General features: G+C 44.2%; 2 protein-coding genes across 3 annotated transcripts; both read left to right on the top strand.

Moving 5' to 3' along the window:
* The first annotated feature begins 1 nt into the window (after position 1).
* LOC125291837 (minichromosome maintenance complex component 3 associated protein) lies at positions 2-13,960 on the top strand. Its single transcript, XM_048238752.1, has 29 exons — positions 2-124; positions 446-2,160; positions 2,271-2,518; positions 2,648-2,729; positions 2,841-2,991; positions 3,211-3,410; positions 3,729-3,868; positions 3,982-4,179; positions 4,513-4,781; positions 4,906-5,068; positions 5,178-5,338; positions 5,481-5,704; positions 6,411-6,664; positions 6,796-6,896; positions 6,998-7,129; positions 7,219-7,332; positions 7,954-8,106; positions 8,330-8,527; positions 8,959-9,027; positions 9,124-9,258; positions 9,374-9,530; positions 9,702-9,978; positions 10,376-10,473; positions 10,596-10,986; positions 11,271-11,531; positions 11,638-11,767; positions 12,037-12,225; positions 12,543-12,706; positions 13,416-13,960. The coding sequence occupies exons 2-29, from the start codon at positions 576-578 to the stop codon at positions 13,421-13,423; spliced, it is 6,252 nt and encodes a 2,083-aa protein (XP_048094709.1). The 5' UTR covers positions 2-124; positions 446-575; the 3' UTR covers positions 13,424-13,960.
* Positions 13,961-14,212: 252 nt separating this feature from the next.
* lss (lanosterol synthase (2,3-oxidosqualene-lanosterol cyclase)) lies at positions 14,213-20,579 on the top strand. Of its 2 annotated transcripts, none has more exons than XM_048239225.1 (22): positions 14,213-14,320; positions 14,614-14,782; positions 15,027-15,165; positions 15,411-15,519; positions 15,741-15,862; positions 15,950-16,046; positions 16,155-16,290; positions 16,376-16,484; positions 16,582-16,700; positions 16,974-17,071; positions 17,237-17,264; positions 17,387-17,443; positions 17,660-17,731; positions 17,938-17,988; positions 18,168-18,317; positions 18,570-18,666; positions 18,785-18,890; positions 18,977-19,042; positions 19,147-19,227; positions 19,605-19,775; positions 19,917-19,995; positions 20,201-20,579. In XM_048239225.1, the coding sequence occupies exons 1-22, from the start codon at positions 14,304-14,306 to the stop codon at positions 20,336-20,338; spliced, it is 2,211 nt and encodes a 736-aa protein (XP_048095182.1). In that variant the 5' UTR covers positions 14,213-14,303; the 3' UTR covers positions 20,339-20,579. The 2 variants fall into 2 exon arrangements, with proteins under 2 accessions (XP_048095182.1, XP_048095183.1); XM_048239226.1 differs by lacking the exon at positions 14,213-14,320 and adding an exon at positions 14,376-14,539.
* Positions 20,580-27,164: the final 6,585 nt, after the last annotated feature.

Below are 27,164 nucleotides of genomic sequence, written 5' to 3'. Positions count from 1 at the left end.
TTTTCTTCGTGATTCAAAACAGGACGGACAGGAACCGGAAATACCACAGTCCTGTTTTCATCTGACTGAGTCGGCGGAGTCCGTGTACATTCTCTGGAGCATTTGGAAAGAAATCTCGAAATGGGTGAGTAAAAATTCCAAGAAGGGGTTTTAAATATAATATGTATTCGCCCATGAAGTTTAACTATATTTGGTGTAACTATAAATTGTATAAACATTCAGCAACGCTACTGTTGATTCTTAAGATCAGTTGCATGCTAACGATAACAGCTATATGTTACGATAACTTCAACATGGCGAGAGTTTGACTTGCTCTTAAGTCGACTTACTATTCTGGCTATACGATCTTAAATGAATTGTTTAGATGTTCGCAAGTTTAGATGATTTGAATAATGTTTTGCTATTGAGCGCGCTGCCTTTTTGCCTGTTGTTTCTAATGTTGCAGGTTCTTTTGGTACATCTGTCAGTTGAAGTTTAATATCTGTGCCTGAAGCCGAGGTGTTTCTCACTCCTGGTGTTTTTGCTGCACTAGAGCAAAACAAGAGAAGAAAGTTTGCCCTTTTCCTTCTCTGACAATGAATCCATCCAATTTTTTTGGCAGTCAACAGGGTGCCTTTCAGGCCCCAAATAATGCGAACCGTAGCGGGAGTATTTTTCAGTCATTTGCACAGCAAAACACACTTAACGCCCCACAGAACGTAAGCTTTGGACAGACATCAACATTTGGTCAATCATCCGCATTTAATCAGCCACCAGGCTACAGCCAGACCACCGGACAGACCTCTGTGTTTGGACAGTCCTCAGCATTTGGTCAGACTCCTTCATTTGGTCAAAGTGGAGGTCTTGTTCAAAGCACTGGACAGACTCCAGCCTTTGGACAGTCTTCTCTGGGACAAGCCACCACAGGGTTTGGCACTCCACCTTTTCCACAGTCAACTGGACAGACTCAGGGGTTAATGTTTGGACAGACCTCTGCATTTGGACAGACCCCTGCGTTTGGGCAAACAAGCGGATTTGGTCAGCAGACACCTGGATTTGGCCTCCAACCGGGGATCTCACAGCCACAGGGAGCGTCAGTCTCCTCTGGAGGCTCTGGTGGAGCTCAGCCCATGAGCTTTGGCACGCAGTCTGCCTTCTCACAACCCACAGAAACATCCTCCTCAACTACCTCCTTAAATGTCCAAAATGTCCCGAATGTGGCCCCAAAAAGTGGCTTTGGCATATCTGAATTCAGCTTCAAACCATCCAATGAGGCTGTCTTTAAGCCCATCTTCAGTGCAAGCCCAGAGCCCACTAACTCTCAAACTTCATCTGAACCCTTCGGGACATCCAAGTCAGCTCCAACCAGCATGGACAGCAGTGGACCAGCAAACACTGGATTCTCTCTTCCAGCAGCCCAGAGTCTCCAGACAGGAGGGCTGGGCTTCAGTTTTTCCCAGCCAGCCGCAGCGCCATCCATCTCTGGCCCAGCTGCAGGGGCCCCTCAGAGGGAGACCCTCCCGGCCAGCACCAGCTCTGTGACCGGCCTGCAGTTCACCTTCTCTCAGCCTGCTGTTCCATCAAGCAGCAGCACCAGTGTGACCCAGCCTACAGCCGTGCCGAGCAGCCCGTCCTCCTTCACCTTCTCTGCCACAGTGCTCCAGGGACAGGGGGAGTTGGAAAAGTTTTCCTTCGGCGCGGCCGGAGCCAGACAGTCGGCTTTTGGAGACCCTAAGGTGAAGCCTGAGGACACTGCGAACTCCGAGATGAGCCGTGGGAATGAGGGACACTCGGGAGAAAGCACATTTGGCAACTTCGGAAAAGGAACCAAACGAAAGGAGGAGACCAATGACCTTACTGCTGCTCAGGGAAAGACCGCCAAGGTGGAGGTGGATGCTCTAGGATCAGCAGGTGCTTCAAGGCAGCCATCAAAACGGCCTCTCCAGCGCAACCGTGCATTAGCCGGAGGGCTCTTTGGGAATGCCATGCGTAGTGTCCTGAAGACCTCTGTTAATCCTGTCAAGAGGGATCCTCCAAAAGAGGATGATCAACCCCCAGAGTGGGGACAAACTCAGAGGCCTGATCACCCTGCCCCCTTCCCCCAAATGGGCAGCATATCAGCTCCTCCACCTAGATCCCAAGCTCCAACTCGGGAAGTTCTTGAAAAGGCAGAAGAAATGGGTGAGTGGGTTGACCCGATCTTGCACACCTTGCTCTTTGGGATCTTCCGTTTGAATTCTGTTACAAATTTGAAATGCCTAAAAAAATGTCATGATCTTCTTGTCTTTAAGGTTCACTTGAGGCGACAGAGCCAGAGGCTGCGACCCCTGAACCTGCAAAGCGCCGCCAACGGCAGGAGAGTGCAGACAGCCTAGGGGGACTCTCTCCCTCTGACATGACAGTGCTGCAGTGCAAGGGTGTCCCTCCCAATTTAAACAGGAAAGATGTCATTGAAAAGCACTTCAACCATTTTGGGAAAGTGCGCAGAGTGTTCTGCAGACCGCAGAAGAATTTGGCCATTGTGCACTTCCAGGACCATGTGAGTCATAAATTGATGATGTGTTTTCATTTCCTACTGTGACATTGAGGATCATACTACATTAATATGTGTTTGTGAGTCGCTCTTTTGAAGATAACTAGTTTTTATATGTTTGTATTCCTTTGTCAGGCATCGGCAGCAAAGGCAAAGAAAAGGGGCAAGTCACTACATGGAAATGAACTGAGCTTATTTTGGCAGCGAAAGAAGCAAAGTAAGTTACACTGGGTTACTAACTGAATATGTGATGTATATGTTAACTGAATGTGTTTATTAGCCACACATATCAAGTGCCATCTTTATCTCTTGTTTCTGCTCTCCAAAGGTCCAGCAGAGAAGGGCGTGGGATCCTTGGAGGGAGAGGACGCTGCTGGTGGCAACCCCTTTAGCCAGGCCTCCGCTTTTTCATCCTCGCCACTCAGAAGGCCTCTGCCAAGGTCGGCAACTGTCTCAAGTGCTGTTTCTACAAGCAAAGGGTAAGCGAATGTGTTGTTCTTGTTTTCTTATGTAAGTACACAGTGTGTCATGTAATTGCATTTGTATTTTCTACTATGTCTATTCAATGTGGTGTTTTGCTGGACTGTAAAGTGAAATATTTGACCAAATGTGAAAGCTGTGTGTTGTGAAAATGCTGTTTATTATAAATGCAGAGGCACAGCTTCATTGCGCGTTTTACTTAATGATACATTTTTCAGGTCTCCACTTAAGAAGTCTGTGATAGCCAAATCTCTGTTTGAGAATGAGCCACAGCAGGAATCTGCTTCTGAGGGCCAGAGTTCTGACCGGTCGGTGAGCAGCCTGCCTTCCTCACTCTTGCCCCTAGTTGGTCAGCTGGCAGAGACAGCAGAGGAGAAGTACCGCCTCCTTGAGCAGAGGGACAAGCTCCTCCGACAAGGTACCCACTCCAGTAGAACGTCAGATCAGATACTTGTATTGCTACTCATTCATGTCTATCAATAAGAAGGGCACACCTATTGCCACTTATTGCTGCCGTTTCCTCATAGTAATATATTAGCAATAGTCATAAAATGTCAGTGGTTCTGTTCTGAGACATGTACTGACTTTATTGACATTGTCTTTTAGGACACAGTTCTACATTCATTAAGTAGTTAATTTCAGTATAGTTTGTCAAGTCCTTTATCCACTTTGTTGTTTTTGTTATATCGAGGTGAGGTATTCTCATTCAGGTTTGTTTATTAATATATATTGTCAGGTCGCCCCAAGAGAACAGATCTGGATATGTCCAAGGTGTTTGTGGGGACGTGTCCTGACATGTGTCCTGAGAAGGAGCGCTACATGAGGGAGACCCGCAACCAACTCAGCTCCTTTGAGGTGGTGCCAGAAACTGAGAAGGTTGGTTTCATCCTCTGCCTACCAGCCAGACTTCAGAGTATGGTTGCTCTACGTTTTACAAACCCATTGATGCTGTTTTAGTGCTAAGGACATGCCTCTGTGCCGTCTATCAGGTGGACCACTGTGCAGCCATCAAAGAGTATAGCAGATCATCGGCTGACCAGGAAGAACCTCTCCCCCATGAGCTGCGACCACTTCCTGTTCTTAGCATGACCATGGACTACCTGGTCACGCAGATCATGGACCAGGGCGAGGGCAACTATGGGGATTGGTACGACTTTGTGTGGAATCGAACCAGAGGAATTCGCAAGGTTGGTGCATTGTTTATCATCACAGCTGTGCAATATCAGTGCATATTTACCAGTCAGTGAGTACCTTACTGGCCTTTGAATCAGAGAAAAGCATGCTTGGTTTACAGTAACGACCCATTGGGCTCTATCGTGCACACGGCGCAAGGTAGCACAGGACGAACCTGGCCACACCTTTAATGTCTATAAACTTTACGCCTCTGACCATCCGTTTCTGATCCCCAAAATAGGGCCCATAGTGTTATGTGTAGATGTTAGAATTATGAAACTAGTTAAATGTTTGGTGGTCATAAAAAAAGATCTGTAAAAATATGTACTCTGGTGCCACCTCCTCAGGACATCACTCAGCAACACCTGTGCGACCCCGAAACTGTGGCCCTGATTGAGAAGTGCACCCGCTTCCACATCCACTGTGCCCACCACCTCTGCCAGGAGCCCATGATGTCCTTTGATGCCAAGATCAACAATGAGAACATGACCAAGTGCCTGCAGAGCCTGAAGGAGATGTACCAGGACCTGGCCTCCCGCAGTATCTACTGCCCCCACGAGGCCGAGTTCCGCCAGTACAATGTCCTGCTCAAGATGAACGATGGAGACATCCTCCGGTCAGTTGCCACTACTGTTGCCTCTGTCATCTTAGTGATCTTGTGGTCATCACACAGCCTTTCGATACTATATGTGTATCTTTTTGTTATGTTATATTATTTATTATTATTATATTCACTGCAGAGAGGTGCAGCAGTTCCGTGAGGAGGTGCGGAATTCCCCAGAGGTGAAGTTTGCGGTGCAGGCCTTTGCAGCTCTCAACAGCAATAACTTTGTCAGGTTCTTCAAGCTGGTGAAGGGTGCCTCATATTTGGCAAGCTGCTTATTGCACAGATACTTCAGTCAGGTAAGAAAATAGGTCTACTCACTGTGCAGTACTGTTAGACTGTTGATCTTTTCAAATTGCTATCAGCTCTTAATCTTTTTTGTCCCTTGCCTTTGTTGTGTATGTCTAGGTTAGAGGAGAGGCTTTGAGAGCTCTCAACGTGGCCTACACCATTGGGTCTCAGAGACCCACAGCTTTCCCTATCGAGAACCTGGTTAGAATGTTGATGTTCCGTAACGTAGATGAAGCTTCAGGCTTCATCCAGCACTATGGACTTGCCATGAACGAAAGGTCAGACTCTGTCCTCACACACATTATTACAGAATATTATTCAATTTAACCCTCTGTTTTTACTTTTGTGCCCTTTTAATTTCATTACAATGTTTGAAGTCTCATATTTACATCAATTGTTTTTCTTTCTTTTTTTTTCCAGTATGGTGGAGCTCAGTCGCACAACCTATCAGGAACCGGAGCTATCGCTGCCTCAACGGAAATCGCTGGCCATTGAGAAGAAGAGGACAGTGCTGATTGGTCAGGTGGTGAATGGCGAAGCCCTGCCCAACCCGCCCCAGCATGTGCCCGTCTGCAGCTTCGACTCCCAGAACAAGTTTAGAGGGGAGGCACTGCCAACAGAGCCAGCTCCCTCTGGTGTTCGAGGTGAGTGCATGACCAATCACTGACTTTTCCTCCTAGGTTCTACATTTAAACTCTTAAAAGGTATAGATAGAGCTTGATTAACCTGCAGTGTATGCTTAAAAAAGAAAAAACGGAAATTCAGACACTGCCCTGCCTTTGTAAACGGGAAGCAAAGTAACCCTGACTGAGCAGTGAGCACTGCACTGGGGCTACACAATTAATTGATATTTTAATACAAATCACCATTTGAACGAATGGAATTAGCTAAACACAAAGGCTGCAAATAATCGTACAGCTCACATCCCTGTCCCAATGGTTGATCTGGTCACATCTATGATTTTTATATTCATGGCATCCTCCTTTTGTGACAGACGGTGAAGCTCACCCAACAGGAGTACTGTGGTTCTCATACTCCATGCGTCCTCACCAATCAGTAGTGGCCCAACGCAAAGCAAAATGTGAAATATTGAACTGAAGCTTGACTTTCAAATCAAATCACAATATCTGGAAAATCAGGAAAATTGCAATTAGATATTTTCCCCAAAATGTGCAGTACAACTCTTTCAGTCTAGTTCACAAAACCAATGGGAAGTCATTCTCAGATGATGTCATTGATCAGAACTGATCTCCAACCACCCATTTTAGGGATTTGTTTGTGGGCCTTAAGCCATATACACACTACCAGTCAAAGGTTTGGGCACGCCTACTCATTTCTGGGTCTTTGTAGTTCCGCTCTTGAAGCTGGAGCAGAAGCCTGTTCTGGAGTCGGAGCCCAAGCCCCTGCTGAGGCCCAGGCAGCTGGTGGAGCCCCAGCCTCAGGCTGCAGAGGACCACGGTGAGGCAGCGGGGCTGCAGAGCCAACCAGCTGCCCTGTCTGGACCAGCTCAGGAGCTCCAGAGCCTCTTCCAGCCCAGAGAGCAGCCGCAGCCCGACAGGCCTCCATCCCCACCCCCCAAGCCAGAGGTCATCTACTCTGATCAGGTGAGCTGCCGTACAACTCATTTTGAACTCGGCATGTACTGTATAATCTTTGCTTCCTGTCACAGTGTTCTGAGAGACTTGAGAAACGTTGAGTGAAATTGCCTCTGACAATGTGGTCTTCTGTTTATTAGGACATCATGGCAGAGGTGGAGTCGGTGGTGGATGAAGTGCTGGTGGCTGAGGTGACAGCGGTGGCCAATGCTGCGTCAGAGTACGTCACCGCAGCCCTCAGGTGAGACCGTCTGCCAAAGGGCCCGAACAACTGAGAATGAGGGAGGTTTTTCAGCGCTGGATCTCTGACTTATCTATATCTTTGTGTGTTTGTGTGTGCAGTGTGAGCGACGTCCAGCTGGAGGCGATGGTGAGCGAGGTGGTGCAGGAGATGCTGTGGGACATCTCTTCGTCTGAGATCAACACTGAGAAGGAACGCATCGCCGAGGAGAAGCGCAAGCTGGAGGAGGCCAGGTGGGACTCTGACCTCATCATTATTTGGTCCAATTAAGTGTAGCTGTGCCCATCAAAGTGCTCTGACCATCTCTGGTTCTCTCCACCAGACGGAAGCAGGAGCACGAGGCCCTCCTGGACCGTTTCAGCGCTGACCTCTGCCATGAGATCACTGAGGAAGTGGTTATAGAGTGCGTGAAGGAGACAGCCACTTCAGAAATTCAGTAAGCATATTTGACTCTTAATTTGAACAAAACAGGCAAGAGTCTTCCTGAGTGAATGGCTGTCTTTTATCACCCGCACCACTTTGAAGATATGTCTTGTGCTTGCCTTATTAAGATTGAGTTATATAGAGTGATATGATTATAATGCTCTGTAGCACATATGTAATAAAGAGTTATGAGCTTGCATTTAAGTGTAATCTCACGAAATGTCAAGAAATGTTCTGGTTAGCAAGCACAGGTTGAAGTCGGGCAGTGTTGTAGGGCTGTGCAATAAATCTAGTTAATCGATTAATCATGATTATGACTTCCATCGAACATAATGGAAATATATAATGATTATTTTGCTACATTCAGTTTCAGAACAGTGCTCTCCTTTTCTCTTGAGTTGTCGTGTGCATTATCTTTTTGTATGTATTTTTTTCTGTTGGATTATATGTAAAATTCAATTTAAAAATGTTTTGAAAATAGATGATGGTTCCAAAATCACTGAGTAATCGTGTTTAATAATCGCGATCTCAGTATTGAACAAAAATAATCGTGATGATGCTTTTTGCCATAATCGAGTAGCCCTGCAAACGTTGTTTTGAATTGTATTGTAAAGGTTGTGCTGCGTTCTGTCAGGTTGTCACAGGAGGAGAAGGCGGCATGTGTGGCCCGGAGCTCCCAGGCCGTGTGTGACCACCTGGTGGAAGAGACCCTGGAGCTGGAGCTGTGCATGCTGGCTCAGGAGATCCTCGATGCCGAACTGCAGCGCATTCGCAAGTTCATTAAGAAGTCAGTGGTGACCACCTACTTTGTCTTGTTTGTCTAGAGGGTGATAGCCAGTAGGTTTGCACGCATAAATCCCAGAGGATGATAAGGGTAACTTTTTTTTAAACCTCACACCCTGTCCTTGAAAAATATCTGTGCACAACACTGTTAAAAACTAAATCGACTGTATTTATCCCTCATTCTTCCTTGCAGTGTTCGATAACAGCTGTGTGTGTGTGGCCTTTAGGTGGCGTGATGTGGTGGCTGTGCGCCGGCAGCTGAAGAGACAGATGCGAGGTTTCCCAGCAGCCCCATGCTGTGTGGACCTTCGCTTCAAGCTCAAGGCCCTGGCCCCCAGTGCCCCCCACATCCCCTCTCTGGATGGCCTGGCCAAGGGGCTGGTCAACCTGGGCAACGCCGGAAACATGGCAGTATCCTGCACAAGGTACTATTGGCTAAATTTTGACACTTAACTGTCAATGTGTTCCCAGGGCCAATCCCAAAGTCGGGACTCACAGACTTTGGTGCGTGTTCTCGCAAAATTATAACGGCTGTCCCAATGTCGAATTTCAAAGGGTGTGGAGGTTTGAGTACACACTTACCGAGCCCTTTCCGTAAGTCTGTATCAGTGCAGAATTCACCAAAGGGAATTACCCACAGTTCAAAGCGTTGTGACGTTTACCGCGGAGACCATAGGGAAATCTGGAAATTACAAAGGTAAACAACAGCACGACACACGTGCATGGTGCACGTGTCAGCAACGAGTCTTTAGTCCTTATTCCTCAGGGCTCACTTTGGGATTGGCCCCCAGAGTGCATTTACATGTGACTGATGTCAGTATTTTGAATAGATGGTAATTCCTTTGCTTCTTTGCAGGCTGTTGAAGTTTAGGAAGGAGGCACTTCACCAGATGAGGGTGCATTTCTTCTACAGTCAGCTCCTCAGGTGAAGATTGAACAGCTGTAGTCCAACGTTGCCTGTTTTGTCTTTAAATGATGTTCTATAAAGTATCGGTTTCTAACGGCCTGTTTTATTTTTAAGTGAATGTGTCTGGACTCCTCTGGACTTGCCCACACTGGTGGCCGAGAGCATCCCAAACCCACCTGACAGAATTTTCTGGAAGGCTATGCTGATGCTGCCCAGCAGTCACGAGAGTGATGCCAGCCTCACAAACAGGTATGAAAGGAACAGCAAGCAGACTAAAATCCAGGATGCCACAAACAAAGCGATGAGTGTTATGAAGGATGGCCCTAGCTCTTATTTCTGTTCTGTCCCCTGCCCTGGCCTGCAGCATCCTGACGGACTGGTTGGAGGCCAAGTTCAGTGGTGGAGACGAGCGGCTGGACAGCAGTGATCTTGCCCCTGCTGGTGCTCTGCAAACCCTTAGCATCAGTAATGGCCTCAGGGAGCTGGATCAGCGGACACACAAAGTACACATCTGCATCAAGGTAGCGGTTTCTTTTGCAAGGAACTGGAAGAAAATGTATGTGGAGCATACAGTGTGTGTAAATTGTTTTAAATTAAACAAAATTATACACCCATATTATATGTTGTATAGAGTTGCTACCTGACTGTGATTGGTTGGCATTACCGTGTGGTGACTGACATTTGTTGATCAGGTGAGCCGCGGGCCCCTGGGCGAGGAGGCCCAGTCCCAGCTGGAGGAGGGCAAGGAGCTGCTGGGCACCAATGCCCTGCTGATGCTGCTGCCGCCCACCCTGGGTGCTGGACATCGCGGGCAGCAGGAGCAGGACGAGGAGGATGTGTCCATGCTCTCCGCCCTGCTTCAGCTCAAGCAGGTCCAGCAGGCCAGCAGTTGGCACGCCCCCATGCCCCTGGCTGTGGTGGTGCCCGGGCATCTGGATGAAGCCGTTAACGACCAGAAGCTGGAGGAAGGTAGGGTACTGAAACTACTACCAGAGCCAGAGGAACACACAATTCACCACTTAGTGGTGGTCACTGTTGTAGTCCCTAGCTCGTACAATAGCTCATGTGCAAAAGACTGTTTTTTTTCCCTCTCCAAGTGCCTAATTCTATTCTTATTATTATTATTATTATCTTATTCTATTACTTATTAGACGCCATTTCACTGTCCTTGTCTTAAGTGTTTGGTTCATTCTTGTTTTTTAGCTGTTTATTGTATTGTTTTTACCCTAAATGCACTAAATGCAGATGTAGCAACCCTAATTTCATTGCACAGGCAACTATACAATGACAATAAAGGCTATCTATCTATCTATCTATCTTGTAGTGGTAGTCTTCATCATCTTGTGAAATTCTCTATTTTGTCTAGACCTCATGCTGAAGGCATTAGTGGATGATGGACTCATCTCAGAGTATATATTCATTCGCATCCCAGAAACCACCAATGACATGCAGGGAACAGAGCAGGTATGCCTACTTGGCTCGTAAATCAGTGAAAATATTGTTTTCTTCTTTTTGGCCCATTTGACCGATATGTTATTTCTGTAGAATATTCCTTCTGGTGCTAATGCTTGTGTCCTGTGCACCAGGTCAGCCAGGCGATGAAGTGGTTGGTTGCCCACTCCTCAGCCGCCTCCCCGCTCACCTCTCAGACGCTGGTGGACTTTGTCGAGGCGGGCCTGTGCCACGAGTTCAGCTCCAGGCTGTACCGGGACAAGCAGGATCGGGCGCAGGCAGGGCTGCCCTGCCAGGACCCAGCCCCCATCATCGAGCTCTACAACAGCGTGCTGCTCTTCCTGGCCGGACTGGTCTCCTCGGAGCAGCTGTCCAACCTGTCCTGGCCCCCCGCCGAGTTCTCTCTACCGGAGACCCGAGACCTGCTGCCCCACCTGGACTGGAACGCCCCAGCACACCTGGCCTGGCTGAAGAGGGCCATCCTCACCCTGCAGCTCCCCGAGTGGGACCTGCCCCCAGTGACTGGTGAGCTTCTGCTGGTAGTAGTGGATGTTGGTTACATACATTAGTTGACTCCCTTAGATTGTGTAGTGCCAAAAAATATTTGCATTATTTTGTTTTTAAATACATGTTCTGTTAGAGGGAATGTTTTAGGAAGTGGTAGAATCCACTTTTTCATAGTCAAGTTTATAACTTAACAGTAGTTCTCAAGTGAGTCACTGTAAACAAACTATCAGATGGGTTCATTCACTGCAAATTAGGAAATGAATGAATAAAAACAAACTCTTTCCCCTCTCCCTGCTCTACAGCCTCCTGGCCTTGCTTGTGTTCCTCCATATTCCAGTATGTGTCTCAGATCCCCTCGTCCCCCCACAGCCAGCCCCTGCTCATGTCTCGGCTGGAGAACCTCATGGTGAGAGTGCGTTCCCAGATCCCTGGGGAAGAGGAGGACGAGGATGATCTGAAGGCAGGTCCCTCCTTCCAACACGTGCCCTGGGATGAGATCATAGCTCTCTGCATTGACCACCGGCTGAAGGACTGGCGACCCCCAGAATGCCCCGTTGCAGAAGGTGGGAGAAGGATGGGAGGGGCGGAGATGGGAAGGGGGCAGTGGCCAACATACTAAAAAGAGAGAAAGGATGGAGCTTACATGGTGTCATTTCTCACTTTTCACAGATGCCATAACTGCTGACGGCCAGATCCTGGTGTACTTCCACAGGGAGGGCCTGAGTGACTTTGTACCTCCAGCCAGCTGGGGGGAGGCTTTGAAACGGACACACCAGGAGAAGCAGCAGGAGTTACACGAGTAAGACAGCAGAGCTCTGGAGATCCAAGCAGCATTTATATCAAACACAGCTTGCCTCTGAACATTTCTTTCATGGTAGAATCGCAATTGTAACTTTGAGGGTGCTAAATTGTTTGCTGCTAGTACTTTGTTTTGCTATATTTTAAAGGAACAGATTGAATTCTGAAACAGCAGAAGCTCTATCAGATTGCGCCCCCTAGAATGAGAATGACAAGTAACGTTGCGCATGTATGGTCTGAATTACTGTATGAATGTGTTTTGTTTTTCAGGTCCAGAACCAGCTCCAGACAGAGCTTCACCCCTCCGGTCCACATGCTGAGACAGAATCTGTTCCAGAGTTTGATGGAGGTGCAGGAGACGCCCCCTGAGCTGGACCTCACCCACACGCCCTCAGCCCAGGAGCTGCTGCCCCAGCGCCTGCTGTCCGGCATCGAGCAGGAGAAGGCCCACAGCCAAAGGTCAGAGGTCAAAGAGGGTTTTTTTTTTTTTTGGTGGGAATGGTATCGAGTGATTATTTGGCCTAGGGAGGGTCACTCTTGTCCACAGCTTTTGTGGACTAAATGGACGCATAGATGACTAGAGGACTCTCTGAGCACTGTGCTGGAATTCAGGCACGGGCATGTTTGTTTAAGATTTGAAAACAGATTATTATTTAGAGTGGTTTCTGATTACTTCAGGCAAACAAATGTTTCTTGCTTTTAAAGCGTGAGCACATTGCACTTGTTGTCCAAGAGCACGTGGTCATAACCACCCTTTTACTTCTTCTGCCCGCTAGGTTTGAGGAGCAGCTGAGGCGTTGGCTGGATGGAGACTCTCTGGACACGCCCTCGCTCCCCCTGTTCGTCCCCTCCACTCTGCTGACGCTGCCGGAGCTCATGACCCACACCAGGAGAGCCCCCACAGCTGCTACCATGGCCCCTGGCTGCCTCACTCACACAGGTACAACTCACGCAGCATCCCTCCTGTTCCAAAGACCTCAGCGGCACCTTAAGGCGGGGATCACATTAGCCAGCAGCAGCGGCAAACGTAACGCAACTAGGGCTGAAACGATTCATCGAGTTACTCGAATAACTCGATTACAAAAATTACTCGAGGCAAAAACCCTGCCTCGAAGCCTCGTTAAATTCCTATGACGCACACTATACGCGCAGGAATCTGATTGTTCCACACAGACAGTTGTTCAGGAAGCACACCACTAGCGCGTGAATCGTGATACATTCTGAATTTAGCTGGCGCGATTGCGAAGTCAAGATGTCCATAAATGGCAGAGAATGTCTAAAATTTTCAAGTAAAGTTTTGGGATCATTACATACTCATAAAGGTAAAGAACAAGCATCTGAACCAAAAACATCCACTCCATGCTGTTTCACCAAGCGTCAATAAAGTAGGCTATCTATCTATCTACGTAGCCTATAGCCGCATTGATGTTGGCTGATTTTAATCACAAACTGTATTTGTAGCGATGTCGTGATATAATCAATGTTTAGCTTTGATGTTTTTAAGTAGTAAACTTATTCACTTTCAATTGCAAGACAGTATGCCTAAAAAAGAACCCCTTATACACATGCATGCACCCTCATCTTTCCTCACGCACAGCACGTGACAGCGTTTTGTCATTAAGCTTAAGGTTTTGTGGCTGTGCTTGTAGGCACCTGACGCTGATGATCCAGAGAAGTCTGGTGGTGACCGGCTCAAGGGACTGTCCATCGCTCAACGCATTCAGGATCTGGACCGTACGATCGCCGCCAGTCGAGAGGAGGAACTTGCCTTTGGACTTACCCTCAGTAGCCTCTTGGACATTGTGGATGATTGAGGAGAGACTTAACCTATTTCCTTCACTGTTTACAAATGATACCTTAGAAAGGCCTTCATAGCACATTGAATGAGGTTCATTCAGCAGATATTACTTCAGTTGTATTTAGTTTGGCCTATGTAATCAAAATAGAACTTAATAACTTTTTATTGTTAGACTTTTGTTTGTTTGTTTGTTTTAGCAGATGTTGCTTTTCATCATCATGAGAGTTTGAATGATTAGAAGCTCCTGGTTGGTGGTGGAGTGATATTTTAAACATACTTAGTTTGCATTCAGAAGTCTTGTGCAAATTGTCAAATCGCTTTCAATGTGTGTATTTGTTTCAATTTTTTTTGTATTTTTAAGTGGATTTGTCAGCGAAATAAAGAGTATTTTTTGTATGATGTTGCTGTGAATTGATGTGTTGATGAGAGTTTATAAATGGGTCGAATGGTGGTGATACCCATACCCCTCCCCTTACTCCGCCCCCTCTCATTTTGATTGGATAACGTCTCCTCTGGTCATGTCTCTCCATGCCGAAACCTGTCGGGAAGGCATCGTGCTGCGCAATGGGAGTTGTAGTCCATAAACAGGATCTGTGTCTGTCAACTATCAAGATATCTTAAAAATTGGACTACATTTACCTGTAGCAACATGAGCTGGGGCGTAACTCGTCGATCAGCTGAAATTTGAGCCACCTCAAACTCACTGTAAGATGCGGGTCTCTCAAATGCTTACAGCTGAATGATGACAGAAGGAACGTAAGTATTTCAACTTTTTGAATGGGGGTGTGTAGCCTACATAACCTATGCTCGAGTAGCCTAGTCCTACTTCATCTGTTTTTTTTTCATATTAGTCGTATCACCATGTTTAAACTGAAAAACATGCACTGTCAATATACCTGAAAGTATGTCGGCTACCTGTTGAAATAATTATCCTATTCCCTCCTAATTCACCGGGTCAAATGTCAACAATACAATGTGCGTAGTATTCCTCCATTGTTTTCCATTTAACGTTGATTTTGGATTTAGCACTTTTTATCTGCCTAAATCAGGTGTCTCCGAAGACGAGGGGGCCCCTACAAGACAGATCCTGCCACAGATCTCACCCGTTGGCGACTCAGTAATGTGGAGGGCAGGCAATGCTGGAAGTACGTGGAAGATGGGGTGTCCGCGGAGCGGGACATGAGCTTTCTGGAGGCGCACTCTCTCGGACTAGACACGGTAGATTCGGACGCAGAATTTTGTTGACATTGGCTATGATCCCATTTTCAAACTAAAATGATCTAAATAAATCACCACGTCAGAAGTATTTTCAACTATACTCTATGCAGAAGTTGTGCAGTAGGCCTAGTGTGTAAAAGTCTTCTTTGTAAGGAAATATAGCAACAAACAAAATTCTCCATGACCATGTGTCTATTTTTCTCGGTATAACTTAACCTTTGCACATCACGACCTTTCCCCCAAGGCCAAGTTCATCGGAGACTCCCCTGCAGCCCAAACTGCTGTGGAGGCAGCTGTGAAAGGCATGGAGTTCTACAGCCACCTGCAGGCAGAGGATGGTCATTGGGCTGGGGACTATGGTGGACCTCTCTTCCTTCTGCCTGGTGAATATCAACTCTTCACACCTTGCTGTATCATTTTGCATGTATTCACCATCAAGGGATTTTGAGTTTTGCGTTGCATTGGATATTGCATTTGGAATGCCATTTTGAGCTCCCTAGCCTCAGCCTGTTACAAACTTGTTTATGTGCTGTTTTTGAATCTGAGCATTATCATTATTAAAACAGCAAAAAACATTCTTCAGTTACACTTCATATTAAACCTGCATGCATGTTGCTGTTGTTACTAGGCCTGCTGATCACGTGTCATGTGGCCAACATCCCCCTCCCTGATGCCTGGAAGAAGGAGATGGTGCGCTACCTGCGCTCAGTGCAGCTTCCTGATGGAGGCTGGGGCCTGTGAGTAGCACCTGAACATCTGGCTAGTTGCATGATAACATCTGGCATGGCAACATCAGTCCAGTTACATGGCAACATCAGGCCATCACATTGTCACTGAAACAGCCATGCTGTATTACTGTGTAGATTAGTCTATCGTTGCATAATGTTTACAAAGTATACTGTGATATGTAACGCTGGACTGGACAGCACATGGACAAGAACTGTACATTCTCTGATAGGCATATTGAAGACAAGTCAACTGTGTTTGGGACGGCGCTAAGCTACATTTCTTTGAGGATTCTTGGGGTTGATCCTGATGACCCAGATATGGTTCGAGCTAGAAGCAATCTGCACGGCAAAGGTAGGAGCTCATTACATTCATACAGGCCTTACTGATGTAGCTTATCAAAAACTCTAAACGGCTCTCTGTATATGCTCTGCTGTTAAGGTGGTGCTGTGGGCATCCCTTCATGGGGTAAATTCTGGTTGGCCATCCTGAATGTATACAGCTGGGAAGGCATGAACACCCTTCTGCCAGAGATGTGGTAAGCCTTTCCACTGATTAAAATAATCTCCACCACACTCATTGGTGTCACTGTTCAAATGTTCTCACTGAGTTTCACAGAGCGTCTCTCCACGTTCTGTTCCTTCAGGCTGTTCCCCACGTGGATGCCAGCACACCCCTCCACCTTATGGTGTCACTGTCGACAAGTGTACCTGCCCATGAGCTACTGCTACGCTGTCAGACTTGCTGCAGAGGAGGATCCCTTAATTCTCAGCCTACGACAGGTGCACTGATTCTTCTTCACCAATAGAAGGCAGCACAGAACCAACTACTTGTCCCTCACAACTCACCTCTCTGTGTCTCTCGCAGGAGCTGTACATTCAGGACTACTCCACAATTGACTGGCCAGCCCAGAGAAACAACGTTGCACCCTGTGATATGTATACTCCTCACAGCACCCTACTCACTATAGCATACTGTTAGTATTTATTCTGAACTTATACAGCACTTTTTTCAATCAGCTCTGAGTCTTTTAATCCCAGTATCTAAATGCACTTAAAATGCTATGTTTACAGTGGTAATGAATGTGTATGAGGCCCATCACAGCTCATTTCTGAGAGCGAAGGCAGTGAAGGAACTCTATGACCACATTCAGGCGGATGATCGCTTCACCAAGTGCATCAGCATTGGCCCGGTGAGGGAACCCCTCCTACACACACAGGGCTGAGTGCATGAGTCTGAGTCATAAGAAATTCCACTGCAGATTAGCAATAGACACATGAAACTCAAATAACTCTTTAAACTTCCTTATCCAGGGCATGACCCTAGAATCACTTTAAGCTTATTTTTTGGTTGTGTTTTCAGTGGTTCCTTTTGAATGATGTTGTGCAATAAAAACATTTTAGACTCCTGTGGTAGCATTCATTTTCTTGTCCTGAAATGCCAAGTAAACCTTCTTTTTATCTAGATCTCTAAAACTATCAACATGTTGGTACGGTGGTATGTGGAAGGACCAACCTCACCTGCCTTTCACGAGCACGTGTCCAGGATAGCAGACTATCTCTGGTCAGTCATATTCATATCCATGTCTGTTTCTTAAAATCATATAAAACTTTTGAAAACAAATTATTTTATTTTTTTTTTTTTTTTTTAAAGCGTCAGCTAAATGCAAATGTGTAAAATCATGACTATGAAAGTTCAATTCCTTTTTGTGTATTTTTCCCCCTGTAGGATTGGTCTTGATGGAATGAAGATGCAGGTGAGCTAAAAGAATCCAAATGATGCACGGATTTAAAAGCAAATACTTCTATAATTTTGTCAAGGTTTTGATCTATTGTCATCATATGTCATCAACTCACTCTGACATTACTGATGTCTTAGGGGACCAATGGCTCCCAGTTGTGGGACACTGCCTTTGCTGTTCAAGCGTGTCTGGAGGTAATAACGTCATAATGCTAGTTAACTTAGCTAATAGTTCATTAATAATACAAATATTTCAATAGAGGGCTTGAAGTATTACTTCACTGGCACTGGTATATCTTGATTAAATACTTGTATTGAAACACCTTTTGCAGATTCAACTAGCGTGACTGTATGTTTTAGCCCCACCCTGACATTCTTGCCCCCTATTCTCTTATTCATTGCTTCCCACAGGCTGGAGCGCATGATAGCCCTGTATTTGTTGAACCCCTGAGACATGCCCATGACTTTCTCAATGTCACACAGGTGTGTAGACGACATGTTCAGGAAGGTCAAACCCTGTGTCACCCAAGCATACCTGACACCATGATGGTGGAACATTCCTCCACATCTTCATTTCACTTCTTGAACAATAAAGTTGTTATTGTTATGATGTGAACATGTTGCTATGTTGCTTTCATGAGAAAAGAGGGTGGCGTACTACAATCTATGTCTACATCTTGTTTTCTAAGATAAAAGAAAATCCTCCTGATTATGAGAAGTACTATCGTCAAATGAACAAGGTACACCTTTCGAAATTATGTAAAAATTTCAAGGAATGTTTAAATGGAGAATCGTTTGTTGAGAGAAAGATGCCAGAGAAGATGTCAAAACAGAAATGTCTCTTTCTCTGTCTACCTGTCTGTCTGTTTCTCTCTCTCTGTGTGTGTGTGTGTGTGCGCGCACATGTGCGATGGTGCAGGGTGGTTTCCCCTTTAGCACCAGAGATTGCGGCTGGATCGTGGCTGACTGCACTGCTGAGGGCCTGAAGTCTGTGATGCTGCTGCAGGAGCAGTGCCCCTTCATCACCAACACAGTCCCACAGGAGAGACTCTTTGACGCTGTCAATGTGGTGAGATATGCAGAAGAGGAGACATCTCTGTCCATTGCCTGTTAATGCTGAGCTGTCTTTATCTCCCCTGAGGCTTCTCAGGGAACTGTAGCCTGGATTCCATTTGTTTCACAATAATGCACCTGAGTTGTTATCACTATGAAATCTTTGCTCACTGCAGAAATATGTCTTATATCCTTCAGATTAGTTTTTCATGAGAGTTAATGAATGTCTTCTACGGCTTCTGAGTTTGTGGTGATATGTGTGTTGCAGCTCTTAAACATGAGGAACTCCGATGGGGGGTTTGCCACCTATGAGACTAAACGTGGAGGGAGGCTGCTGGAGCTGCTGAACCCCTCTGAGGTGTTTGGTAAGACATTTCAGAGGATGAAGGATACACATTGTTTGTTGTCCTTTCTCCTCTTGGATTAACTACATTTCTGTACTACAGTGCCCTTGTGTCAGTAAATATTCTGTTCATCTTGCAGGTGATATTATGATTGACTATACATATGTGGAGTGCACCTCAGCGGTGATGCAGGCTCTGAGGCACTTCCAGCATGCCTACCCACAGCACAGATCAGACGAGATCAGGTGAAACATTTAGAAGCCTAAACAAACTCTAATCAGCATTTAGCCTGTAGAAGCTCTGACTGTCTGCTTGTGACTTTCCAACTCAGGTCCACCCTGGAGGAAGGGCTGGAGTATTGTAGGAGAGTGCAGAGACCTGATGGATCATGGGAAGGGTATGAATAACATCCAGCACCTCATGTGCGATATGTCGAAACTGGTCATGGAAATGATCATGTCATGCTCAGGTTGTGTTCCTCTTTCCCTCTGTCTCTCCCAGGTCATGGGGGGTCTGTTTCACTTATGGCATTTGGTTTGGTCTGGAGGCGTTTGCATGCATGGGTCATACCCTCCAGGAGAAGTAGGTTGATATGTCCACAGATGCAAGTTTCAATTCCACAACCAGCCTTTCGGTTCCTACTGTATATGTGTTGCCTAATGTGAACTAATGTGTCTTCTACTATATAAAAGTATATAAATAAATAGTGTAAAAAATGTGAATGGGTATTGAAGAAGACATTAGTCTCACATCCATATTCCTCACACGTGCTAATGTAAGCCATGAGAACATAATAGCTCACTGATCAGAGCAGTAGGCTCTGATGTGTACTGTTGGTGCTGTTGTTGTTGGTGCTGCTGGTGCTGGTGGTGTTGGTGTTGCTGGTGGTGTGTTGGTGCTGCTGGTGGTGTGCTGGTGGTGCCTCTCTGGTCATGGTCCACCTCTCTCCCCTGCCACAGGCCGGCGTGTGCGGAGGTGCAGCGAGCCTGCGACTTCCTGCTGGCCAAGCAGATGGAGGACGGGGGCTGGGGTGAGGACTTTGAGTCATGCGAGCAACGCCGCTATGTCCAGAGCGAGAACTCCCAGATCCACAACACCTGCTGGGCCCTGCTAGGGCTGATGGCTGCCAGGTAACACCAAACGCCGTGTGTCTGTGACAGCTGACAGCTTGTAGGCGATGAGGGATTTTGGAGGAATGCAGTTCCGGAGTGGTGCCAATTCTTTTTTGAACCTGTTGCTCTTCTAACTTGTCTGCCATCATGTGTCCTCAGTTACCCTGATGTCAGAGCCATTGAGAGAGGAATAAAGGTCCTCGTCGACAGGCAGATGCCCAATGGAGACTGGCCACAGGTTGGCTTCCGTTTTCAAGAGCTTTTTTCCATGGTGGTCACAATGGTTGTGTTTTGTAGAAATATTATTTGTTTCTCTAATCTTTGGAACTGTATTGTTATATAATAGATTTCTGCATTTGTTACGTCCTGAATCTTTGTGATGTGACAAGGCCCTCTACTACACTACCTATAATGATGACCCCTTTCTCCCATGTCCACTGCAGGAGAACATTTCTGGGGTGTTTAACAAAAGCTGTGCCATAAGCTACACCTCCTACAGAAACGTATTCCCGGTGTGGACCCTGGGACGCTTCTCACGCCTTTACCCCTCCAGTCCCCTCGCGGGGAGAGTCAAGCTGTGAGGGGTCGGCAGTGACCAACCCAGCAGGAACACACAGGGAGACCCGTGGTGACGTGCTGCTCCTCATCAAAACAAACCTTTTGCTGCTACAGAAGGAATAATGTACCATTAACACAATAGAAATGTCGTAGATACAGACAGAGATGAACATTTCTTATTCTTCAAATCCAGACATTATGCATCTGGACACATATTTTGTCTTTTAAATGTTTTAAAAAGGTGATTAAATATAATTTTGTACATTTAGATTTATCTGGTCTTTATTTTGTCGTTGAGCCCATTCCACTTTTGTCACACACTGAATAACAAAACGCTCCTTTGCTAAACACTAGACTAAACACAACATTGCTGATAACTGATAACCAACAAGTCAGTAGATCAAGGGTGTAGGTTTGGTCTCAGCTTTAGTGGGGACACATTCCCAAATTCTGTTGTCACGATACCAACATTTTTGTTTCAATACTAAGTGAAGAATCTCGATTTCGATACTTTTGCAATTTTTTAAAATTTGATTTGGTTTGTGTGATTTGTGAGATCATTCACATCAGTGGCAATCATAGAATTTGATTGACCCTCCACACACACACACACACACATAGAAAGTGATGGTTGTCATAGGTTTCTATTTCATATTTTGGAATTCATATAAACTTTATATTGTTAATTATTTATAGTATTTTATGATCTGCATAATAACTAATAGTTAAACATATTTAGTAATTTGAATACATCACATTGATATTTAAACTATTAGGCTACACTTGTCTAAAAAAGGCTACACTTGTCTAAAAAACTAATTGAGTGTCTGTCACTTTAAGTAGCCTAGAACGTGAACGCAATTAGCTTTCAGTCTCACGGTTTTAGGCTAGTGAAAAATAGTTTTCGCAAGTTCAAGGATATGTGGATTCAATTCATCATGTTTGCTATGCCATTAGATAAAATAAATGTTCAAAAAACTAACAAGTCAAAGAAAAAATTTCTGGGATGAGATCACAGAAGAAATATCTGGTGCCTCGCAATGTTCATATTCATGCACCATACAGTAGTTTATCTTTTATTTCTTTGCATTGTGCAGGCTACATTCACAGATACATTACCCTACATAAACAGAATATAGGAACAGGAAAATGTCTCGGATCCATAGTTTATTGCGATTGCAAGATTGGCAGCCCAATTTACAGTCAGTGATGGTGACTTCTATTCTGTGCTATAGCCTATGCGACTGTCCGTGCGGCACACCAACATGACTCCTAACTTTTGTTGAAAGATTACAGAAGCTAGGTTTAGCTTTGACAATATCCTGGGTAATATCCTAACAACTAATGTTATTTTACACAGTAAAATCCGCACCCGCTCGCTTGACTGCCAGTGCAAAGTAGCCTGTGCTTTGACACTCTCCGTGCGTGTAGCGGGCGTGTCACATAACAATTTCTCCTCGTTTTTTTAGCCAATCAAATGACGATGTTTCTTGTACTGTCGTGCTGGCTGTTGGAATAAACAGCAACACAAATAAGTTCGCTAAAATATTGTTGGGGACAATTTTGTCATGTTAAAATTTTGATTAGGACTAGTCCTTAGCGTCCCACCCTAAATCTACGCCCATGCAGTAGATTTATGGGCCACTAACATTGTACTATTGTTACAGTCATGTGCACATCAATTTGATCATTCTTTTTTGTAGATACATTGTGTGTAGAAATCACCTCTGGGTCAGATTACTTTGAAATGGAATGCATTACTGACTACAAATTACATGGTAATTTTTGTAATCAGTAACGTAATTACCAGTTACCAAAAACATGTAACGTAATCTGATTGCTTTAGGATTACTTCAATAAATATGCCCATTAAGTAAAAGACACCACCACAGAATTGATCAAAAGAATTCTCATTCTATTTTTCTCCACTCTTCTCCAAACATGTATAACTCAGCTTAACCTTTATAAGGGCACACCTGAACAAAGAATTTAGCTTTTGCTGGATTTTTTTGACCCAGGGACATGGCCTGAGATTGGCATAAAAAAGGGAAGCATTAAACCCAAATGACACCATGTCCATTTCAATTGTGGGGGTGAGAAAATGATTATTTTGGGATGTTTTTCAACCAGGGGGACCTGGTGACTTTGTCAAAGTAAACAGTAACACTAAAACAAGAGGCTACGTTAAGATTAGGAGGAAAAGATCAGGCAGTGTGCCGAGAGACCTGCCCCAATAGTATGTAAGTTAGTAAGTAATTAAATATTTTGATCCCGTAAGGGACATTTGGTCTCTGCATTTATCCCAATCCGTGAATTAGTGAAGTTGAACCGGCAAGCCCAAAGGCCAAAGCCCTAACCAGTAGGCCATGGCTGCCCCAAAAGGCAGCATTTGAACATTAAACCACACAATGATCCAAAACATACAGCCAAACAAGGCAAGAAATGGTTAACATTGAACAATTTCAATATTTTAGAGCGGACCTCAATCCATCAAAAAAGTGAGCACAAGGCCAAAGTGATGGCAAATAATCGTTCCTGCCTCAAAACCCAGATTGCTGCTAAAAAGGTGCGGTCTACAATCATTGTGGAGACATGAAGAGGCTTGGTGGGTATTATGAGAGCTGTGGTGGTAAATAAAGATGTTTCCAGTGATTGTTTAAAAAGGGTATGAATAATTTTGGGAAACAAAGGAGTGCACGCGCCCATCACAGGAGTGCAGGTGCTGGACCAAAAAAAGTAACTGAGAAGAAATAATAAAGGTCCGCACACTGATTGAAGCTCCCAAACGTGGATTTATTTGCACATTTATTTTTGTCAGTGTGCGGACCTTTATTATTTCTTCTCTATGAAGGTCAAGAGAAAATTATTTCTTCTCTATGATGGTCAAGAGAAAATCAATATTTGCCAGGGGTATGAATAATTTTGTTCTTAACTATATCTTAAAAAAGTCTAAAAAGTAAACGTCTTGTCAAATTAAAAGATAGCTAGGCTATCATAAAAAGTTGCATTGTTTGCATGATAAAATGTAATCAGGTAATCCCCAACAATGTAACTGTAATCTGATTACACAATTTTTTTTATTGTAATCTGGGCATGATTATAGTTGCTTGGTTTTTGTAATCTGATTACGTAATCCAGATTACATGTAATCCGTTACTACCCAACCCTGCCTCTAATATTAGACATTCCATATCAAGTGGTACCGTGCTTTAAAAAGAGCTTTAAGATGACACCAATTAAGTGCCAACACAACCAGTGTAATCAAAGGTAGACAATATAGAAATATGGGGTTTTGTTGTGACAGTTACATATGGGAAAACTTTGGATACACTCAAATGTTTGGCAGCCTCTGCCATTGGTGTATGAGTGTGTGTGTGTGTGAATGGGTGAATGTGAGGCATGACATTGTAAAGCGCTTTGGGTGTTAGAAAGGGAATAATACATGAGTTTATTGAAGGTATGGTATTGCTAGTGCTAAGTATTTTTCCTAAAATTATGAATCTATTTGTTGATCCTGAGTGTTTATTTATTTATAAGACTCACTACCCTAAAGTAGTCTATGCTTCATGCCTGCCTATGATGTGCTGATATGGACAGTTTTACACTTTACTTAAAGTAAGCAGAGACTTCCTATGTCACATTGAAATGATAATAAAATATTATTCCATCTTGTGAAATCACTAAGCAGTTGTTAAATTGCATCAGTGCGATTTGCAACAGGGATGTAGTCATGAGCTGGTAGGATCGGTGCATTGTGCAAAATGATCTGAGATGTTTGGCCCATAATGATATAATCTGATATAATTAGCCTACTTATAATACATTAAAGCTACAGGTCATAATGCATGTAACAATTAATGGTATCACATTATATTGTGCTATGAATGTACAGTAAAGTTGACTTAAAAACAGTGATTTATTGTAGTCTCGCAATGAAAACAATGAGGAAAAATCCACCCTTGAAAGGAAGCAAATTTATTCTGAGAAAAAGGAAAATCTCATAAAGAAATATATAGCCAAATTTTTAATGAAAACACGTTGCTCACAATTATTGGCACCCCTAGAAAAATATATACAAAACCGAACAGAAGCATCTACTTTCAACTTATTTAAGAGTGTCTGTGAACTTTCAGAAGTAGTTCATGACTTTCTTTTTCACTAAGGTATGAAAATAAAGTGACACAGAAGCTAACATTTGTAAATCAGAGAATGTATAAAAACTAGGTACTTTGTTAAAAATGTCTTTGGTAAAAATATCTTTACAGTTAAAACAATGATTAAAATGTTCTAATCAACTGGCAATGTGACAAACATGCTTGGACAAAGACCCATGGTTATCTTGCCCCCATGTACAGTATGGAGGATGGTAAGATAGGCAAACAATTTAATAAGAACCACTGTTGGAGAGTTACAGAAAAAGGCATCATCTTGGGGTCACCAAATACCCCCCAAAATCTTCAAAAGTGACTGCTAATAGATTATTTAGAGGGCATGCCAGGTAAAAGCCTGTCCAGTAATTTAATTACCAATGTAAACAGCAGGAGTTACTGAATGATGACTTTGTCTGGTATTAGTCTATTGTGAGATTAAATGAAAATTGCGCTCTTTGTCTAGAAACACTTTAGGTGTGTTTGGCGTACATAGAAGAATGACTATACTGAAAAGAACCCCATGCCTAATGAGAATTATGGTAGAGGGGCTGTGCTATTGGGTGGCTGTTTTTATTCCTAAAGGCCTTGGGAACTTAATGAAGGTGTATGGTGTCATGAACACCAAGAAAAACCTGAATATTTTCAAAGGAAATCTGTCAATCTCTGCCAAGACACTAAAACTTGGTCATGATTGGATCATTCATCAGGTCAATGAAGCAAAACAAATGTCCAGATCAAAACAAATATGGTTTACGGAACACAAAATCAAACTTCGGCCATTGCCATCTCAGTCCCCTGATCTAAACTCCATAGAAAAACAGTGGGGTGGGTCAAAGAGGAAATGCGAGTGTGGACCTATAATCTGGATGATCTGGGGAGATTTTGTAAAGACGAATGGTCTTAAATCCCTTGCTTTGTATTCTCCAACTTTATGGGGTGAGAATATTACATTTAGTGGCACAGGGAGGCTTAAGAAGGTATTACAAACAGGGGTGCCAAAAATTGTGAGCAACGTGTTTTTGTTAAAAATATTTATTTCTTTATAAGATTTTCCTTTTTCTCAAAATAAATGTGCTTCCCTTCAAGGTTGGATTTTTCCTCATTTTGTTCATTGTGAGATTACAATAAATCACCAACATTTTTTAGACCGGTATTTTTTATACTGGCCAGGAAACCACCAACAATGGAGTTTTGATAGATTTCAAACCAGAGCTTTGCTTTGTAGACATTCATTATTGTACAATCCACTCTTTGTTAACCTAACACCAACCGGTTGAGCTTTCCCCTGTTTGGTCATTTGAAGCAAATCAATCAAACGCCTCCACCCTTGCGCCACAGTAGTTACGGTTATGAGGGGCGAGTGGAACGTGAGGAGTGGTTGGAGATGGAATGTTGGTCTTGGCTGAGGATGGAGGTGTAGAAGGTGGGGAGGCGATGATGGATAAGCAGCAGAGCGTGAAAACACTGCAGACAGTCGTCCCTAGCAGAGGCGATGATAAGAGATGTTGAGCAAGTGTTTTTCGTCATTTTCCACTTCCTCATACTCATAATCATACACCTATTTTCCCTTTCAGTTAAGTGTCAGCAAGAGACATATTGATCACACATCCCACAGCTCTCTAAGCCTAAATAAAGCCCTTAAATAATCAGGCGATCTGCAGATGATATAAATCAAACACTTGACAAGTGTGTCACCAGGTTTACCATTGCACAATCATCTGTGCTGAAGGTAACTTTTGTTGGTTTATTTCTCAATCTAATCTCCCAGGCAATGCATTTGTGATTTGAAAGCCAAATTATTCAGCAAGAGGTCATGAATTCCCTTCATGTTAAGAAAAGATACTGACCACATGTGAAACACTCAGTACAGTACATGGCCAAAGTTAATGCATGGTACAATGACAGGTAATTTGCACGATGTGCTTGGATGGCATGTTCCACTGTATCAATTTGAAACTTAGACGTTAACAAGACAAAGCAAAAATGAACAAACTGGCCTCTTCCATTATATAACACTGTATACAAAATATCTACTGAAGATATCATTGAAAACTTTCCAGAAAGACCTCCTCCTAACACACTCAAGACCAAATGGATGGGCGTGGTGTGGTGCTTAGAACTGCCATTGCCTCCCACAGGACACACTCACTTATACTCTGCATCTTGTAAGTATCCACCTTTTACAGGCTTTGCACATTTTAGCAGAGTAGTTTTACATAATACCTTGATAAGCTAATGATTGTGCAGCAATTACATTATTTGCATTTTCGGAAACTTAGTTAAATATTTATTTCTTCTAGGTAATAAGTTTTAAGTAAATCTTGTGACATTCTTGGGATATTTTCAGGTATTATTGAATGTGTGACTGGGCAGTGGTGTTAAAAGATTAAAGCCAGTAGAACAAAGTGCTTGTTTCACATGACTCTCTACCTCTGCGTGAGAGACGTGCCTCTGCAGTGGTCCACCATGTCCTCAGTTTACATTGTACTGTACACTCTCAGATTAGCTCCACCTGCCAGATGTGTCCAACCGGTTTGATGTTATCACTGACCGGGTTATCACTGACCGGTTAGATGTTATCACTGACCGGTTTGATGTTATCACTGACCGGTGTTTGGCTTTAGTATATTAATTCTGCATGTTATATCTTTGCAGATCTGCAAGTATGTTTGGCCAGGGTCATAACCCTAGTGGTTGT

Source organism: Alosa alosa, chromosome 3 (assembly GCF_017589495.1).
Source record: "Alosa alosa isolate M-15738 ecotype Scorff River chromosome 3, AALO_Geno_1.1, whole genome shotgun sequence".
Taxonomy (NCBI): Eukaryota; Metazoa; Chordata; class Actinopteri; order Clupeiformes; family Clupeidae; genus Alosa; species Alosa alosa.
Note: the sequence above shows the minus strand (reverse complement) of the source record. Positions and strands in the feature narration are given on the sequence as shown.